This window comes from Monodon monoceros, unplaced genomic scaffold (genome assembly GCF_005190385.1).
Source record: "Monodon monoceros isolate NGI ecotype Baffin Bay Population unplaced genomic scaffold, NGI_Narwhal_1 Super_Scaffold_5, whole genome shotgun sequence".
NCBI lineage: Eukaryota > Metazoa > Chordata > Mammalia > Artiodactyla > Monodontidae > Monodon > Monodon monoceros.
The window spans coordinates 94430559-94444514 of record NW_021703782.1 but is presented as its reverse complement, the minus strand read 5'-3'; the positions used below and the strand labels follow the sequence as shown (position 1 = coordinate 94444514).

General features: G+C 42.9%; 1 protein-coding gene across 4 annotated transcripts in view; it reads left to right on the top strand.

Moving 5' to 3' along the window:
- TNC (tenascin C) overlaps positions 1 to 13956 on the top strand; it is a 93953-nt gene that overhangs the window by 56482 nt on the left and 23515 nt on the right. The window contains exons 15-17 of one of the 4 annotated variants that reach the window (XM_029202828.1): positions 1752 to 2024; positions 10217 to 10489; positions 12042 to 12314. The exons of 1 other annotated variant lie outside the window; for it this stretch is intronic. In XM_029202828.1, coding sequence (XP_029058661.1) covers positions 1752 to 2024; positions 10217 to 10489; positions 12042 to 12314 — 819 coding nt within the window. The remainder of the gene's footprint in view (positions 1 to 1751; positions 2025 to 10216; positions 10490 to 12041; positions 12315 to 13956) is intronic. 2 more of the 4 variants (XM_029202824.1, XM_029202826.1) reach the window with 2 other exon arrangements.

Below are 13956 nucleotides of genomic sequence, written 5' to 3'. Positions count from 1 at the left end.
AGTCACTGTTAGAACATCAAATTAGCAAATAGCTAGACCAAAAAAGAAAGAAAACAAAAAAATCACACAATTATGACTGGAGACAGTACCAAAGAACAAGCCATTCATTAGCAGAAGTACACACAGCAGCATTTGAAACAAAGAATGTCCCGGGCTATGAATGTCAAAGATCTGATGCCCTTTTTGTTCTTTTAATCGAGAGTTGCTCCCTGGACTGTTGGCCTTTGCATGGCACACTCCCAGCCCGGACCCAGGAGGGTGCATTATAGTTTACTCATCACTCTGCTCCAGTGACAGGGCATTCAGTGTTTCCCTGCAGCCTGCTCAAGAGCCCAGCCCTCCCCAGCACTGGTTTCCATGTTTCATCTTCCCATGTGCCTCCATTGGTGTGAAACTGAACAGACGCTGTCAGGTCTGGTTTTGCATATGCCTGCCCCATTTTCCTATAATTATTGCAACTAAACTTTTCTGCAAACCTGTGTGTCCTAGTGGATTCTAGCAAAAGCTCTGCATTTTAGCCTCAATCATTTCAGTAACTCTCGCTGAGATAAACACACAGCACAGACAACTGCTGCATGAATGGTGACCCTGAAATGCCTAAAAATTGCAGCTGAGGCTGCCCTGGATGGACTCAGGGCTCTTTTATCTAACATCCATAAACAATCCCTTCTCAGAAGGCAAAGAAATCACCCGCCACTTTTGATCTTTCCTGAAGATCTTGCGGTTTGGGTGTTCTTAGTATTTTTATATGTTTTTTTTTTTTTCTTTATAATGATAGCAACATTCTTGCTCCTGACAAGTTGGTCTGTGGGGAAGAAGGGCCATAATTCCATCTGACCTGTGTTTCACCAGATCTCTTGGGACGGGAAGTCTTTCTCCTGCCTTGCTAGAGAGACAATACTAGCTTTTCAAATCTTGCTTCTGCCTGCCTTCTGCACATTTTATTCCTGTTGCTTGGAAAACCACTGGTAGGATCATCTCTGAGACAAAATGTTACTTCTTGGCCAAACAGGGTTGCCTGATGGCCTTGTCCTGGCTCAGCTCTCTTGGTTGGCAATGCAATACTAGCTTTCTTGGCCCATGTAGAAGCAGTTAAGAAAAGACAAGCTATTTTCACAGAATATGAGAACAGCTGGCCCTTGTCAGAAGTAAGATGAAAATACCAAGATTTACATTGACAAATTGCCAATTCCCTTTAAGTCACAAAATCAGAAGCCTCAAGGTACCACCTTGGGAGGGTAATGGCGTCAGAATTATTTAGTCGTCATCTGAACAGATGGGAGCTCCCTCAAAGCAAAGGATGTCTGCTGGCTGCAGCCAAGTACTTGTGGTCTCCTGAGTGCAATTTAAGCTAGAAGCCGCCAGCGCTCGTATCTTTTGACCGATGGCCAGCATCCCTGAGGTGTGGCTCCCAGAAGCATCTGGGCTTCGACAGAACAGGTCCTGCTGCCGTCACTGGGCATGTCTCCTCATACACGCCAGATCTCGGCCAGGCCCTGATCTCGTGTGGCAGCTCCAGAGCGGGGAAATCTAATTGCCATACCTTCCTTTTTGTATTTTTCTTTTAATAAATCCCCTTTTTCTCTCCCATTGGCACTGATTGGTAACATCTCTTCATGTCACCCTAAGCCTGTGAACTATCGGATCTTTCTAGCTGGCTATGGTTCTGTTAACAACTGCAGTCTTAAAACCCAAACGCAATGATTAACTCAGATTTATTTGTTTCTTCTCTCCTACCCCTCCTTTTTCAGCCGGAGAACCTGAAATCGGAAACTTAAATGTTTCCGACATCACTCCTGAGAGCTTCAATCTCTCCTGGACGGCTACCGATGGGGCCTTCAAGACCTTTACCATTGAAATTATTGATTCCAATAGGTTCCTGGAAACGATGGAATATAACATCTCTGGTGCTGAACGAACTGCTCACATCTCAGGGCTCCGCCCTAATAATGAGTTTATTGTCTACCTCTCCGGACTCGCTCCCAGCATCCGGACCAAAACCGCCAGTGCCACGGCCACCACAGGTACATGCTCGTTCGCCCGCTCCCAACACCCTCTCTCCAGAGTCTTTTTTGCAGGGCAAAGCCACTCCTTCCTGCCCACTGGAGCACAGGCCACAGGGCACTAACTGTTCCGTGACACTAGGCTGGAGCTATTTAACATAACTCTCTTCCAGCAGCAGCCCAAATGGTGACTTTCCTACTTTGTCCCTGACCAGGACATTTGCAGCAGAAAATGTAGTTTGGTCCAGGCTGCCAAGTTGAATCTGGAGAAAAGAATTCTCCTCATCAGTAGCCAAAAAGCCATGATGAGAGCCGTCCTTGACTTGGAAAGACGTCTATATTGGTCAGAGAGGTCTTAAAACTTATATTGTGTGTTATCCAACTGTCTTTGTCTTCCTAGTGCCTTTGACTTCCTAATACCCAAATATTCCAACGATTTAATGAAACTGAATTGGGCAAGTGATGAGAAAGAGCAAAGATTATTCACCACATGAGTTCACGAGGAAATCATGCCATTCAGACCACTCCAATTCCAATGCCACCTCTAGGAGAAAAGACCAGAACATGCTGGCTTGCTTCCAGAACAGTGAATGGCAGATGGCAAAAATAAAAGTAGAGTAGAGTTTAAATAAGGAATTTGGTCAACAAAAGAGTGAACCGCTTTCACTAAATCCGCGGTATCTGTGACATACACACTACGGGAAATGCTCTCTGGAATGCAGCAAAAGACAATTCTATGTGAATTCAGAAAGGAGAGCCTTGTCCATTCAAAATAGCATTCTTAGCACATTTTGGACAATGCCTTCTCTTGAGAGATAAAGTTAGACATCACAAACTGAAATTTAAAGTTACTTGTGGAGTAAGCACAGGGGAGTCTTTTCTTCTTGATCGCAAAAAGGGGTCCCATATTCTAGGGCAATTTAAGAAAAGGGTTAACATTGTAGTATCAAAAGCATCTATCATTTAAGTCACTCACAGCTGAGGGAGAGTCTGTCCTCATCCCACATGAGTCCACAAAGTGTTATCAGCATGGACCACAGGAAAGGCAGTGAGCCAGCAATATCTAGTTCTCAGCCCAGCCAGATGAAAGTATACCAAAACCTAGGGAAATTAGTCAAACACATATATTTCTTCCTCATGGCTCAAGTTGGTTTTCAAAAAAAGGCAAGTGTCTTTACCAGAGGGTTAAGGCTAAAACTTTATGGATTTAGTCTTACATGTTTTGATTTTGACCCTCTAATAGTGTTTTGTTTTTTTGTTTTTTGTTTTTGTTTTTGGCTGTGTTGGGTCTTCATTGCTGCGCGTGGGCTTTCTCTACTTGCGGCGAGCAGGGGCTACTCTTCGATGCAGCCCTCGGGCTTCTCATTGCGGTGGCCTCTCTTGTTGAGGAGCACGGGCTCTAGGCACGCAGGCTTCAGTAGTTGTGGCTCATGGGCCCTAGAGCATAGGATCAGTAGTTGTGGCGCACGGGCTTAGTTGCTCCGTGGCATGTGGGATCTTCCCGGACCACAGCTCGAACCCTTGTCCCCTGCATTGGCAGGTGGATTCTTAATCACTGCGCCACCAGGGAAGTCCTTCTAATAGTGTTTTGAATTGACACACTTTCGTATTTTTTTCTTCTTGCTTTAGTAGCTGAACCTCTCCTTAGCTGCCTCACTCTCAAATGTGACCTCGGGCAGTGTGTCCATCTCATGGGTAGCTCAGGAGTCTGCCTTTGGTAGCTTTCTTATAGAAGTTAGGAATCTGACCACCTCCAGGAAATGGTGGTACGTTCTGTGCCTGTGGCGTCTCGCAGCTTTGTCATCACCAGCCTCAAAGCTTCTTCTGACTGCACTGTCCACCTTCACGGGCTGATTGGCAGGCAGTGTGCTCAGACCCTGATGGTCCACGCAACCACAGGTATTTCCCACGATGGGTTCTTCACTCTCCCTTGAACTTCCCCTGAGGAGCGTTCCAAAAAAATCAACCTCTACCCATTTTTCACCCTCCTGGTCCCTCCAGATCCTTCTCAAATTTGAGAGAGACATCCAAATCAGAGCTTGAAAACTTTAAAAAGAAAAATTCTCACCCCAAATTAAGGAACTTCTGTGTCAACCTCTTTTTTCTAAATACCCACTCACATCTGGAGTTGCTCTGTTTGTTTGTATAGAGTTAACCTGATGTGCTTTGCTTGAATTTCCAAACCATCCTTTCATCTGATCTTGAATAATCTTTTCCAGTTCCCATTATTGTCTGCCTGTGGTCTTTCTAATCAAAGTTTGCCCATGTCTTATTCAAAGGGGTGTGTGCATGCCATTGTTGTTTTCCTCGGTCAGAACGATCTACATTCTCTTTCTCTCCACCAAGATTTTAAAAGTAGTGTCACTAGCATGCAGAGAAAAACACCCCAAAGCACACCCCAAGTCCCACACGAGAGGACCCAGTGGCCTCATCTTGTTCTTGAGGCTTTTGTCTGCATTCCCTACAGACTGCTCTTTTTTTGACATTTACCCTATCAAGCATGTTTTGTCATCCACTGACATCTGTCACAAAGTGTCAGAGTCTTCCTTTCATCTATCATCTTGTTCAAATCTTGGTGCATGTGGTGAGCATTCAGAGTATTGTTTTTGAAAATGTCTGTCTTTCCTGGAAGCAGACAACATGTCAAGAAACTGTTTCAAAGAGTTAGAAGTGGTAAAAGAAAAACACCCCTAGCTTGCATGCAACACTGACCAGACCCTAACTACCGTTCTCTGAGTTCTCTTCTTGCATCTCGCTTTTCAGCTTGGTTGCATTCTTTGGGAGACAGCTAGAGGTTAAGCTAACCTTGCAAACCCAGGTCTTATTGGGTTTTGGCACTGCCAGTCTCTGTCTGGTAGCATGAAAAGAGTCCTAACGTGCGTCATTAATTTGGGAGATTCCTTCCACAGCAAAACATAAGGAAAAAGCAGACAGAGTCCCATTTGAAGGATTTCACTTTTTCTGTGGTTGAGGTAATTTGCCAATGCTGTACCTGAAAATTATAGCATCATTAGCTTCTCTAACTAATTGCTAAGGAGGAAATCCCATGCCATTACTTACGGCTATCCTCTGCTTCTGAGCCAGATTCATTTGTCCTTAGAGACTTTATGGCATTCAGTTATGCTGTGCAGTTAAAGTTTATCCAGATGAGCTCCTTCTTTCCTCCAAATACTGGAGCTGCAGCAAAACAACACCCGAGTCCTTGGAAGAAAGAGTCTGCTTCTTCCCAACCCTAAATCCTGATCCTAGTATCTCAATCCTCCAGGACTGTTGCCTCTCTCTAAAATACAGTCTGGGTTGAACTTATTTTAATGTTAGTATTATTTGATAAATGTGCATTTAGGTGGTCAGACCATATACATCCCAGTTGAAACTAGCAGTATAGGCCCCCTACATTAAAAATGAATTGTTCTCATCACTGATTATCTAGATTTTAAGGGACAAGAGAAACTTAACCTCAGGGGAACCATCCATCTTTCCAAATTATCCAATAAGTGAATTTCATAATCAGAAAATGCAAAGTCTAACTTCAAGTTTTCCTTTAACTTTTACATATACCAGGAATTTTTAAATAGAGGACATTTTCACCTTTATAGTGTTTAGAGTGAGATGTAGATTTTCCTATGGTGCATACATTTGGGTTTTTGACTACTACAAAGAATTTCTCTTCGGTGGATATTAACCTTTAATTTCTACAATCCAAATAGATCACAGAAGATTAAATCGGGAAACTCCAAAGTAGCATTTTCTAAGGCACGTTCAGTGGCACACCAGCAACTTGAGATGTTCAGAGAATATTCCTCAGGAAAGGTATCCATTGATAAGCTTATGAAGTGCTGGGCTGAACAAAATTAAGTAGGCTTCTTTACAGAACCAGCACTCTGAGGCCTTTAAAATGCTAGTGTGCTTCGTGAATCTCTAGGGTGAGATATAATATTCAATATAATGTGAAGCTACCTTTTCTTGGAACATCTTACAGAGCTAGCGTCCCATCACAAACCTTAGAAAATGTACTCTTAATACACCTTTACAATAATTCATCTACAGCTATAATGGCTTCTTCACTTGTCTTCATACATGACCAGAAAGTGGTCCCGTCTCTACTTAAAAAAAAAAAATGCAAGTCCACACCTGCAGAGAAAGCAATGTATTTTCTAACATTATAACCAACGCAGGTGTGGACACAACCTAATACACTACCTTTCTGCAAATATTTGGAGGGACTGATACTTTCATATTCTATGGCTACGTTCTGTAGAAATCCTCTGCTTCCTCTCATAATGTGTCTCTCTTTCTCTCTGCCCATGTTCCTTTCCCTCAGAGCCAGAGCCACTGCTGGGCATATGCTAATCCTTAGCACTATTACCCCTGACAGCTTCAACGTGCCATGGACCACTCAAGCAGGGCCTTTTGCAAAGATTGTTATCAGTGTTAGGATTTCTCCCTCGCTGCAGGAGCCCCAGCAGTTCACAGTCTCAGGAGACGCACAGCACGCTCACATCACAGGCTTGGTGGAGAACACTGGCTGTGACGTTAGTGTGGCAGGGACCACCTGGGCTGGGGACCCCACCAGACCCCTCACTGCCTTTGTCGTGACAGGTGCTCATTCAGAGGTTCTCGCTTGTCTGTTCAGAATTCTTAAATGGGGAAAAGAAAGAGGATAGGCATTCTAAAGGGAAATTCAACCCCAAATATAGCCTTCATTCCATATGTAAACTTCTACGTGAAAAGAAAGCAAATACTCTTGCAAAGAGAGACCTTTCACAGCCACTCTTAGGAAACGGAGCCAGTAGACTCAACAGTTGTATGTATAAAACTGCCAGGGAATCCTGTGCCCAGTTTTATAGGTTTTCTGATTCACGGTTTGGAGATCCTGGCTGAAGAGTGAGTTCTAAGTTAGAAATGGCCCAAGGCAGGATTCTGTCCGTAAGTCATGCTAGGTAAAGCAGCCCATGAACTACCTGCCCCAGAAATAAAATAATTTGTCTTTTTCTTCTAAAAAAGTTACTTCTTAAGATTGACATCTACAACAGATTAAGGAAGGTTCAATCTAAGATAGCAAATAAATCTCAATTTTAATTAAACCTTAACCATTCATTAAACTCGACTTCTTACTTCTCTTTGAATTACAAAAACAAATGGTTTTCTATTTCCTTTCCTGAAATCATCCTAAATCCATGGCAAAGGATGCAAATGGTGTCAATTTACCAAGTCTCTAGCCTGAAAAGCCTCAGAAAATATTTAGAAGTCTCTTGCCTTCCACTAATGATAATTTTTTAGGAGACCAACTTTGCTGGCTGATTTTCACTTTAAACCAGGCCTCTCTTGAGGTCTGAATTGCTATAAATTGCTATTTAGCTACATAAGTAAAATACATTAACAAGTTCAATTACATATTTAACTAGAGGCAGCACGGTTTCCTAGAAGAGTGGGGATCTTGAGATCAGGCTATGTGGTTCCTAATCCTCTCCCACATCTGTTTAGCGACATAACCTTGACCAGTTCTTAACTTCTCTGAAGCCCGCTCCTTTATGTACGAAGAGAAGATATTCAATTCGCAGGCACCTCCGGCAGCCTCTTCTCAGGTATTAAATGGATGTGGTGCAATTTAACTGCCTGGCATCCCGGAGGCATTTTACAGTTGCTGGGTCCTTTCCTCTATCTCCCAACAATACGAGGAAAGTAGTGTTCTTCAAAATAAGCAATAAGAAAAAAGAAAAAAAAAAAAAGGAAAAGAAAAGAAAGGAAAAAAAAAACGCAACAGCCTAGATAGAAACAATAGACCTCTGCAATCATGACTTTCCTATTATTATTATTTTTAGATGTTGGGGGAAGGAGCGTATTAATTAATTTATTTACTTTTGCTGTGTTGGGTCTTCGTTTCTGTGCAAGGGCTTTCTCTACTTGTGGCGAGCGGGGGCCCCTCTTCATCATGGCGCGCGGGCCTCTCACTATCGCGGCCTCTCTTGTTGCAGAGCACAGGCTCCAGACGCGCAGGCTCAGTAGTTGTGGCTCACGGGCCCAGTTGCTCCGCGGCATGTGGGATCCTCCCAGACCAGGGCTCGAGCCCGTGTCCCCTGCATTGGCAGGCAGATTCTCAACTACTGCGCCACCAGGGAAGCCCTTTCCTATTATTTTTAAGAGAACACTACACGTTTTCATGTAAGATCAGAGAGTAGTTATGCTTTCTGTCCAGTTAGCTAATGTGAATTCAATTGTTCAGTCTTCAGATGCAGAACAAGTAATTCCTTAGTGGGGTGAGGCGAGGAGTAGCCATGACTAAGAACCTCACTGCCCAGGAGGGGAAGCATGGCCGGCCACGGATCCCATCAGGCCCTTATTTGTAGCCTCTTGCAGGACCTCCCACAGAACAGAGAGAAGAAAGGGAGGCTGGTCTTGGGAATCCTAGATCCAGTTACAGCATTGTCTCAGCTAATCCTTGATGTGAAAAGACTCTGCATTTTAAAAGAAGCATATTTTAAAAAGAGAAAAGAAAAAAAAAAAAACCTGAACATAAGGGACTATAAATAACAAGCCCTTGATGGACTAATTAGCCTGAACGCCCCCCTTTTCATCAGAATTCTCTGCTTTGATGGCATGGAAGTGCAAGGAGGCCAGTTATCAGAGAAAGGCGCCACTTATCTAAACAAAGCTCTGCAACAGAATTTGAAACCCTTGCCTTGCAGACAAAGAGGCCTGTTTGCACAGTATATGTGATTTCATCTTTGTCTTTGATAGAGTTATGATTTGGGGGAAGATCCTTATTTGCTTTAAAAAAAAAAAAAGCTTCAAGACAAACACCAAGTGGTTCAAAATAAGTACAGGAAATCCAAGCCACAGCAAAATTTAAATCTCTGCTTAGGGGGTTAGGGCATTCATTCACTCGTTCTTTCAGTCACCAGACATCTCTTTTTAAACATTTTTCTTTACATTCCATGGATTAGACTCTGGGCATTAGTGTAAGGTCGTTTATCTCTTTGAATGCTTCCATTTAGCTTCAGTAAAAAAGCAGGCTCTAACCTAGATGTGGCTAAAGCAGCCTTGGCCATGGAATTCCCATCCCCATGCCCACTTTGATGAAAAACAAACACATTCACCATGACTGTGTTTTGTTTTATTAGAGGGGAGCCACTGGACCTTCTCCACTAACCCTGCTTATGCCTCAGGTCTTGCCAGCACCCATGGGGTTGACGAATTATTAGACTTTGGCTTAGGGTGTGGAAAGAACATTGAACCCGGAGTCAGATGATGTGGGTTGGATCCCAGCTCAGTCGCCTAGTGGATATGTGACCTTGGATAAATCACTGACCTCTCTACTTCCTTTGCTGCCATGGGGGAGAAGAGGGGGTAGTAATATCTACTTACAGTGTCATTGTGAGGACTCAATACGATGATGGATGTGAAGCCTTGTCAACTGGGAAGTACTGACAGAAACCAAGCTGATGTAAGGTCATTCCTTTGGGGAATCCCTTGGCACCTATGAAATAAGAGTGCCTGAGACACAGATGTCTGGTGAACGAATGAACAAATAGTGACAGAACTTACTGAAGAGCCTAACTTTATCCAGGAAAATAAACAGCAAGAGAATTAGCAAATCTTAGTATTCCTTACTGGGCCATAATCGTAAGTGGTTATATTCGGACGCATGAAAAATCTTACCTCATCCCTTTATCTCAGCTGGTGAGGATGTATGTCACTAACTGGCCTATTCAACTTAATTCAAAATAGGAACTAGAAGTGGAATAGAAACATACAAAGTATACCAAAAAGGAAGTATACTTTAAAAAATAAAATAAAAAAGCTGATTCCCTTCAAGACTACAAGTTAGTGGGAAATAGACAAAGGAATCCAAACCCAACACAAGATATTTGATTTTATCAGGAAAAATTCATGGTCTTTGGAGACAGACCAAGCTAAAATCTTGCTCTCTCACATACTAGGCTCTGTGACTTTGGCCAAGTCAATCAACTTCTTTGAAGCTCAGTTTTCTTGCCTGTATAATGGGAATAACATCTATCTCATAGGCTGGTTGAGAGATTTACACAAGACAACATCATCTGGCACCCAATAAGCTCTTATGAAATATGCACTTTCTGGGTATATAACATGTTTAATGATTGATTGGGTATCTACCAGTGTTCGTGGAGACTTGTGCTTTCCCAGCAGAGTCAGTGCTGCTAACCTGAGTTATTTTCACCCCTCCCTTCTTTCAGAGGCCCTGCCCCTTCTGGAAAACCTAACCATTTCCGACATTAATCCCTACGGGTTCACAGTTTCCTGGATGGCATTGGAGAATGCCTTTGACAGATTCCTAGTAACGGTGGTGGATTCTGGGAAGCTGCTGGACCCCCAGGAATTCACACTTTCAGGAACCCAGAGGAAGCTGGAGCTTAGAGGCCTCATAACCGGCATTGGCTATGAGGTCATGGTCTCTGGCTTCACCCAAGGGCACCAAACCAAGCCCTTGAGGGCTGAGATTGTTACAGGTATTTTGGCTCAAGTGAGCCATTTTCTCCTCTTCCTGGTTCCCTTCCATGTAATCCATCTACGAGATCACCACGGTTTTAACACCCCTGTCCATGTTCCCTACTTAATCCATAGATGTGGCCTGTTCCTATGTCACCCCCACCCCCAACACTTTCTCTTGTCTTATGTCTCTAACAAGCACTCCCCTTCTCCCACTCCAGATACGAGAAGGTCGAAATGTTTCCACTAGGCATCCCAAACCCTTTAGGCCATGTCTTGTCTGTAGCTCTTGCGTGCTTACTCCACGTCACCCTCCTCTGTGTTCATCATGGCTGGTCCCCAGCTACATTTCAGCCTTCTCAAAAGAAATATACCAATGAGTATATTTCAAAAACTTATTTACTACGTTTGTCACCTCAAAGCCTCAACTGTGGTCTTGACAAACTTCCCAGGTGGGCTTTTCATTGGAAAACCAACTGTGAACTTATACTGGTTAACACTAATATCATCGAGATTCTTCAGCACAGACTAAATGCATAATTTTCTCAACGCTAATAATTCCTAGAGAAATATAGCATGAACAACTTTAACAGTCCACAATCTGTATTTCCCAAAGTCTTTCTAGAGATTACTAACTCCATATTCAAAGGTACTACTTAGTGAAGAAGTTCCATGTTCAAATAAGTTTTGGAAACATGGAGTTAAACATAGTTTAACAGGATCCCTGACCACAAGGCTTTAGAGAACATTCTAATGTGCATGCTTCTCTCCAAGAGGGACTTACCCTGGCAATGTTTCCCAAACTTATTTTACAATGGATTATGATCAAACAGGAATAGTTTGCTCTAAGTGCACTTTGGGAAACTCAGCTCTAAATTTACCTTGACATTGAGTTTTGTCTAGTTAAGGCAATCCAAGATAATACCTTGGGTCTGAAGTACGTAGCACAAGAGGTTCCAAGTCTTAGTTCTACCATCTGAACACTTACTGAATGGTTAACACAAAGCAGGCCAGTCAAGAGTAGGAGCCTTCTTTAGTAAAGCAGCTCCAAGAAAAAGACCAAAAAGAACATAACACTTATAACATTTTAAAAGCCATTTTCCTCAGGATCAAGGGAAATATAATCAGTAGTATCATCACGGGCAGCTCTACAGATCATTAATGCTGGTTTATGTGTCTTTTCAAAAAGAAAAGAAGGTCTCACAGAGCATGGGCACTCAGCCACTGGCGGACAGAGAGCAAATGTAAACAAATTACTGACTTTGAACTTGTTTAATAATGCATGGGAGGGGCCCCTGCTGAGTCCAGGTGTGGATTTACAGGATTGCTTTTAGACAAAACTCACACATGCAAGCACCCACTTGGCTTGTATTGAATGTGTCAACTCCATCCTTTCCCTCTCCTAGATCATGTTCGTGTTTGATAATTTTATTTTCGGTATCTCAGGACACTTCTACCTCTGAGAGCTGGGGCATCACTCCATATTGATACCCCCACTGGAGAGAAGATTGCACGGGCTGGGCTGCTGAATGATATTCTCTCTCCTCCTTCCACCATTTTCTCCCCCTCTAGAAGCCGAGCCAGAAGTTGACAACCTTCTGGTTTCAGATGCCACCCCAGACGGTTTCCGTCTGTCCTGGACAGCTGATGAAGGGGTCTTCGACAGCTTTGTTCTCAAAATCAGAGACACCAAAAAGCAGTCTGAACCACTGGAAATAACCCTACTTGCCCCCGAACGTACCAGGGACATAACAGGTCTCAGAGAGGCCACTGAATACGAAATTGAACTCTATGGAATAAGCAGTGGAAGGCGATCCCAGCCAGTCAGTGCTATAGCAACAACAGGTACCGTATATAAATGGGAGAGAATAGAGAAAAGTTCTCTGTTCCTCTTCTCATGGGGCTGGGAAATTACAAGAGCTTCGGATGCAGACAAGCTTGTGTTTGAATCCTGACTCCTGAGTATAGACTAGGTGACCATGGCTAAGTCTTTACGCAGAAAGTATGATGCCACTTACCTAATAGTGTTGTGAGGATTAAATGAGATAATTCATGGAAAGCCCATACAGAGGCCCTGGCACACAGCAAGGGCTGAGCAAATGAGAGCTATTAACATTTTTATTATTGTCATTAAGATAGTCATTACAATCGTTGCTTTTTTCTTTTTTTTAATTCCAAAGGCCCTTCCTTCTACGTATTATCATGTTTTATCCAGAGGTATACTTCCTTGTTCTTTGGTCAAATGTTCAAACTATGCAGGGAATAATGAAGAAGTGGTACCTCCACCTATAAAGATTAATACTTATAAAATGCTATGTGTGAAATGGTCAGTACCCTGATCAAAAAGGAAAAAAGAGGAGGCTGGCACGGTTGGCAGGCTGCTCTTCACGAGGCTCAGTCATTTTACCTGATACTCATAGCAACTCTAAATGGCACTGGAGGGAGAAATGAAAATCCTTTTCAATATGAGTTGTTTCAAGGAGAACGAAGAAAGATGGTTATAACATGACTGTTTATAATGATAATACTAAGACTAATATGACTCTTTAAAGAGAAAAGGAATGACCTTCAACAGGTAGGGTGAATTCCTTCAGGAAACTGAGGCAGGTACAGAAACGGAGCATTTGCTAGAGACCGCTGTTTCAGAGGAACCAGGGGAAAGAATCACAGAACCACAGGCAGAGGTAGAAGGGACCTGAGAAATGATGTAGCCCAGACTCTTCTGTTTGTGCATGAAGAATCTGTGGCCCAAAAAGGTGAAGTGATTTGCCTAAGGTCACACAGCCAGATGTGGGGTAGAACCTAAATGCCAAGTTATTTTAATATTATTAAATATAAGTGAGCTAGGTGACAGATAACCAACGAATAGACACACTTGCCATCTCTGACAGGCAAAGAGCATAACACTAGCCAAAACCTTCCCTTTGTCCAGAGATGAGTATTTTTTGATGCCAAATTTCAGGACCTAATGAGCTCCGAGAAGCCACCTGTAGAAATCATACTCAGTATTTGTAGACATGCAGCAATTCAGCCAGAAGAAATACCCTGTTTCTTATTAACACAGACCCTATCCCAGGGACATGGGTCCTTGTCTCCTCTTCCCTGTGGCTTCCCGTAAAACAACTTCAGATCAGAGGCAGAGGCTGATTCTGCCCTTGGTTTATAAACACTGCTTTTCAAAGTTTACTTCTGATCACTGGTTTTGTTTTGCTGATCTTTTTTTTCTAGAGGCTCCACAGTTCTAAAGCAAAAATGAAAACGAATAATCATGAGGTTTTTTTTTTTTTTTTTTTTTCTAAGAACAAGAGAAAAGAAAAGGCCCTCTAGGATTGCCCTTTCTTTGATTTTTTTTCTCTGGGGCCTTGTGTCTCACAGCCGAAGAGAAGTGTGTGCGTTGGTGTATGCGTGTACACACGTGTGCTCCGGTACCTGGCAAGGACGGGAGAGATGACTCTTGATCACAGCAGACGTGCAATTTACCTCATCA